General features: G+C 34.1%; 1 protein-coding gene across 1 annotated transcript; it reads left to right on the top strand.

The window, feature by feature from the left end:
* Positions 1-584: 584 nt before the first annotated feature.
* CSNK2A2IP (casein kinase 2 subunit alpha' interacting protein) lies at positions 585-4501 on the top strand. The gene is made up of 2 exons (XM_039878305.1): positions 585-2712; positions 4473-4501. The coding sequence occupies exons 1-2, from the start codon at positions 585-587 to the stop codon at positions 4499-4501; spliced, it is 2157 nt and encodes a 718-aa protein (XP_039734239.1).
* Positions 4502-6478: the final 1977 nt, after the last annotated feature.

Raw genomic sequence — 6478 nt, 5'->3', positions numbered from 1 at the left:
TAAAAGAGTACTAGAAATAGCTATTACATTTTATTGAGTATCTTATATCCTAGGCACTGTTACACATTTTATATGTATTATCTTATTTGGTCTTTAGCCCAATAAATTAAATATTTTATTCTTATATTTTACAGATGGGAAACTGAAGTTTAGAAAGTTTAATTTAAAAGTTTCACATAAAATAAGTGACTGAGATTTAACAAAAAACCTGTGCTATAGTTGCTATAACAATATTGTTTGAGAAAACTAATATCTCTATTAGGAACTCTTCTCAACTCTTTTTACCATTTCTCTTAAACAGGAATTATTTCCTCAAGAGGAAAAAAATAAACTCTAGGAAACTAAAAGAAGACAGGATAATCTCAAATGGTGACGCTTTTTTTCTAACCTCACCTACAATTCAGTTTTGAGACACTCTATGATATTTGGGAATTAACAGAGAGGTTACATGATAGAAGTTAGAAACCACAACAGATTATTTAAAGTATCCATTGTTCATGGTATCCAGCTAAAAGAATCTACCAGTTACTAAAACATCCCCACAAGCCAACTACTTTCAAAAAGACTTCTACCACTATCACAAGATGGTGCCACTAGCATATCATGATCAACACTTTGTGCCATTAGAACACTCTTACCAACTGGTCACAACAAATTCATTAACACATCAGCACACAGGTGAAAATCTAAATCAACCCAATAACCATTCTGTGGTCAGAGTGCAATCCCATAGTAATCATCTTGCAACGCTTCCACTAAGTTCTAACCAGAAGGTGCAGAGGTCCCCTCCCAAGTCTCAGAACACAATTTCACCGGACTTCTATAGCAGGGTTCTGAAATCACCATTATCCCACTCCAAACATCAGACTATACCTTCGCTAGACATCCACCAGAGAACTTCTTCACAGCCTAATTGGAGAGCCCTGAACTCACATTTGTTCCACCTCAAACCTCAGACAAAGTCTTCACCTGATCTCAACAAGACATCATCATCACTGGAACCCAATCCAACAGCCTTGAGCTCACAATTATCCCTCCCTAAACATCAGAATACAACTTCCCCAGACCTTTGCTGGACATCACCTTCCCTGAAGTCAAATCAAAGATTCTCAAGTTCATCATTATTCTCCTTAAAACATCAAAAAACACCTTCCCTAGACATCCTCTGGGCATCATCATCTTTGGGACCTAATCAAAGAGCCTTTTGCTCAACATTCCCTCAGTCCAAGCCTCGGAAATCATCTTCACTGGACAGCCTTTGGACATCTTTATTAGAGTGCAATCAAAGATCTTTTAGCTCACCATCACTCAACTTTGTACCTCCAACAAATGACTTTCATCAGACAACACCTTTGTTGCAGCCCAAACAAATAGCTCTGAGTTCATCGCTACCTAACTCCAAACCTCAGATACCATCTATTTTGAGCCCTAATCCTTATATTCCGAGTTTACCATCGTCTAACTCAAAACATTCTATCTATCAGACTCAGAGTATGCCATTATTCCAGTCCAAATCTCAGATGGTGCTTACACTCGATCATGCCTTCAGGTCCCTGAGCTCACCAGTTTGTCACTTCAAGTCGAAGAACACCACTTTACCAACTGACAAACACAGAGCTACAGATTTATCTTCACCCCATCTCAAACCAAATGTCTCAGGTGAATCATTATCAAGCTCCAAATACTGCATCAGAAGCATGGCTGCTTCAACACTGGGCTCCAGAATCCAGAGTAAAAACATCTTCGATCTTTTTTCAAAGACAGATTCAAATAAAGAAATTTCATGGACTTTAGATTATGTTTATCCCTGCATTGTTAAAGGTGGAACTGTTCCTGATGATGTTGTAAATAAAATTATCAATTCTCTGTCTAAGACCAGAATCCAGAAGGATCTCTGTAGGCAGATTCTCTTTCGAAGGATGAGAGGAAGGCCAAATCCTTATCCTGGTCCCCGCATTTCATCAAGTTATGTGATTTGCTTAGCTTGTGCTTCCTGCATTAAATCTCAGTGTTATCATCTTACAGGAAAAAAAGATCCTCGTGCTGCAACATTATTTGTCATACCAACACCTGAACCCAGTGCTGAGGGACAAATAAAGATGAAATTAGTTTTTATTCTTTCCCTACCAGAGACTTCTTTCTCATCCTGTCTACCGTTCTCTTTGAAAGAAAACCAGCCTGATGAAGCCCTTGAAGATAACGTTGAAGAAATTGAGAAGATATCACAATTTTTTCCTACATCTGAACCTGATAGCACTCAGGGGCTAAATGTGAAGGAAAAATGGCTGACAGTAGCTCCTGAAAAGAAAGTTGTAAGCCAACAGTCCCAGGCTATTGACTGGTTGCTTTATATTAAGAAAAGTAGTAATTCTCAGCCACAGACAAGGCTGCCCTCTTCTCCCTCGTCCATCTCTTTCTCCTCATGCTCCTCTTCATCATCTTCTTCCTCCTCCACTGCACCCTTCTCGCCCATTTCTTACAAAGAGTCTCCCACCTCTGCCCTCTCAGATTGTGTGTTCACTAAGCTAATTAGTTACCACCGGTTGCCTCCAGGGGTCTCCTGGCTAGAGTTTATATGTAGCAAAAATCACCAGCCACTTCCTGTAAAAACACATCAAAGTCAATCACCACCTCTCAAAACAAATCCCGTAAGAAACAGAGCCATAGTGAAAGGGCCAAAGGGGCCAAAGACACTATTCAAATTTTTTTCAGGTAAAGTTTCAAAATGAGAGAAATCTTGATTAAATTAACTTTTTGTTTCTTTCAAAGCATTCGACCTCTTAGTTCTTTGAGACTAGAATTTGATCTATCATGCTTATTACAATTATTAGTAATAACTAAATGGGACTCTATATTTTAGCTGACGATGCACCTAGTTAAGGGGAACTATTACTCTTACCTATTTTTCAGTTAAATAGACTATCATCTCCTAGAAGCCAAACTGAATCTCTTGTTTTTAACCAAATGTCTGGCTTATAGTAGCCACTATATAATCATTGTTAAATAAATTAATCATAATTGGCTACAGATCAGAAATATCTCATGTCTTGCCAGAATAGTATATAGCATATTGTTATTTCCCTTCTTCACAAGATATGATCATGACAGTACCCATAAGCCAATATGTGCTAATTTGTTTACCTGTCTCTAAAGAAAATTCAGATAATTTTCAATAGGGAAGAATATATAGAGAGACTAATCTTTTCAGTTATGTATTCCTAGGGAAAATTCTTGTATGCTAAGATCCCACATTGAAATCCAAGAATTTATTCAAGCTTAGTTAACAAACCTCAGGAGAGAATAAGTAGCTAATACAGATAACCCTATCTCATGCAGACTATGCCATATTTAAATTATGGGTTCTAAAGTCACCTGTTCATAATTTTCAAAATGGGTTAATAAAATGTTTTAAAAATGTTTTTGTTCCACTGGGTCTGCTGGTAGTGAGAAGAAAAGAGAGTTGTCTCACCTGCTCACCTTAAGTGATCATCTCTATCCCGAAAGGCTTAAATTAGTATCTCTCACATACACTGATGACCACAATTCTATCTCTCCACCCCACAATTTTGATCACCAGACTTCAAAGTGGATATTTCTTTTTGGAACATTGCACAAGCCTTATTATCTCTAGAATTCAGCTCTTTTCTCTAACCCAATTGCCACTACCCTAGTTGTGGTCACATTTGTCACCTGGGTTGCTGCAATAACTCCTAAACATGCATTTTAACTTTGAATGTATTTCTGAGACACAGATTTGATAATGTCACTCTACTGCCTAAATCCTTTCATCATTGCCCATTGTTTTCTGAGGAAAGTCTAAATGCCTTTTATAATTGAACTATTATTATCTCTCAAAACTGATTTCTTATTTTTCTTCAATCTCCTACAGATGCTTCAGCCACACTAGTTTCTTTACATGCACAAAATGTGCCAAGTCCTCTCTTACATTCTACACTTTTAAATCAATGCAATTCTGCTGTCTAGAAATATCTCTCAATCTCTACATTTTTATTCTGCAGGGCTCTATGTTTGTCTTGACATCTTCTAGGAAGCCTTTATCTGATCCACTTACAAACAGGTTAGCTGGTCTTCCTATTACCATGAGACTCTGTTCACTCTTTGTTCTGCTCTTAATCACATTATAAAGCAATCATTTCTTCTCCATCTTCATTCATTAGACTGAAAACTCCCTGTTCACGATTTCTGTTTGTTTGTTTTTTAACCTAGTCTTTGGAATATAGTATATGCCCTAAAATATGTGTTGATATTGAGTTAATACTATTGAAGCTCTTCATTTTTTTTAATTCTCTAAAATAAATAATGTTTCATCAGTCTGCTTCTTTCCCATAAGGCTAATATTGATTTTATTTTTTTGTACCTTTTGTCTTGGTGAAAACATATATAAAAATGGTATTGATGACAACAGTCATCTTTATTTCTTATGTTAAAAGTGTTTCTTTCTTGTGTTTCAGTATTAAATATGATGTTGGCCGATATATAGCTTATCAGTGATGATGAGGAAGAAGGCATGTATGTGATAATGCGTTCCAGGCTTCCTCTAATCTCTTTAGAAAAACCTTTCTGCAGTCTCTTTAGAAACCCCTTTATTCATCCTGAACTTCTCTCTTGATGACTGACATACATAATTTTTGTAATTACTTGTTCAATATATTTTCTACTAGACTAAACTTCGTGGGTGGAGATCCTGTGTCTGTCTGTCTTGTTTACAACTAGTTCCTCAGGACCTAGTGGTACCTGGCATATACTAAGTTAAATTAAATTGAGGAGTTCAACTGATTTTTATTTATCGACATAATTTGCATGTTTAATTTTCCATTTTTAAACTTATCTTTTAAACTTTATCTCATTATAGTTTCTTTTTACTTTTCCCTTTGTTTTTTGGACTGTGATTTAATTTTTAGCTTCCTATTGTATTGGCAGTTATTTATCTTGCTCTTAATTATGAAAGTGTCTACTTTCAAGACTTTTTTGAAATAATTTTTTAACTAATAATTTCTAATTTTTAAATTTGGAAATAAAATCACTTGAAATTTATGGGAAAAATGTATAAACAACTAATTTCTAACTCACTCTTACCCAGCTTGTATTGATACCAAAGGAATTCAAAATAGGGAATAACCTGGGTCATGCCGGAAAGATCAAGAAATTTCTGCCAGGTCTCATACAGATGAGATCAGATTTTAAAAGGGCAGAAGGACTCAAAATTCACTACTATATTTAAAGTAAGAGATTGCCTACAAAATAATACATAAAGATATTAATTGCATCTTATTAATGTATTTTTTCTTAAATGGAAAGGGCTGGACATAAGGGCAGACTATATAACAATTGATAGGTAGAAAGTGGATCTTATAAGTTATCACATTTTGATGTAATTAATTGATGTATATTGATATGACACATCTGGATGATAATTTGACAATAATATCACAACATTAATAATATAGATATAACTATTTTCCTTATAGTCATATTTATTAGAGTTTATTTTAAAAAAAATTATCATGACTGTGTAGAGTTATGTAAACAAGTAAGCATTGTGTTTATAATAGTGAGAGATTGGGAAAAAATCTAGATGTTCATTTATAGAAAAGTGTTTAAATACACCATGAGTCAATGCATGTGATGTTTTTCCTAGTGAAAAATTGTTATTTCTTATATTTCACCCACATTTATGTTAGGACTAGAACTACCTTCTTTAGGAAGAAGATATCTTGTTAAAAACCCTTGGTCATGGATAGTGATTCTGAGCATCTGTTGGAAGAAGAAAGTGAAAACAAAGAGAAGATAGCTAACCTACTGCATTTAAGTTTCAAACAGAAACTTTTTGATGGGAATCAGTGAAAAGAGGAAAGAAAATATATAATTTATGATTTGTTTTAAATGAAAACATACTCAGGTTATAAGACAGATCTCATGCAGTTTATACATAATTTTGACTTATAAAACATTGAAAGTATGCATATATGTATATGTGTATATGTATTTGTATAAAGTCTATTTCATATATATGAGAAAGATGGAGTGACTGGAAGTAGACACATCTTCAGTGAGTATGAATTTCTTTTATAGTCAACAATTTAAAACATATGTTATAAAAATGAAAAATAAAACTTGTTTTTTTTTGTTTTAGATGAAGTCTAGAGACACAATTTTGCTGTTATACTCCTTTTTACTTATTATTATTTGTGACTTTATAAATTCCCAAGAAATACACATTTTTACGAAATATGCACTTTCTTCAGGAGAAATGCATATTATTTTTTAAAGTTTAAATATTTAAAAATTTATATATTCTCTACCTCAATATTTGTTGCCAGACTTCTTACACTATGCTTACATATAATTATGCATTTGTTTTTTTTTAATTTATGAAATACTTCAAACCTATGAGAAAAGACAATGTGGTGATGGAAGTTTTTACCACCACCTAAATTTATCAAATTTTATTCTTCGG

This window comes from Pteropus medius, unplaced genomic scaffold, assembly GCF_902729225.1.
Source record: "Pteropus medius unplaced genomic scaffold, Ma_sr-lr_union100, whole genome shotgun sequence".
Taxonomy (NCBI): domain Eukaryota; kingdom Metazoa; phylum Chordata; class Mammalia; order Chiroptera; family Pteropodidae; genus Pteropus; species Pteropus medius.
The sequence above is the reverse complement of the archived record's forward strand: the minus strand, read 5'-3'. Positions and strand labels throughout refer to the sequence as shown.

Coding starts and splice junctions, on each gene's coding strand:
- CSNK2A2IP (XM_039878305.1), top strand. CDS start 585: ATGGTGCCACTAGCATATCATGATCAACACTTTGTGCCATTAGAACAC. Junction 2,713..4,472: donor ACTATTCAAATTTTTTTCAG/GTAAAGTTTCAA, acceptor CTTGTGTTTCAG/TATTAAATATGATGTTGGCC.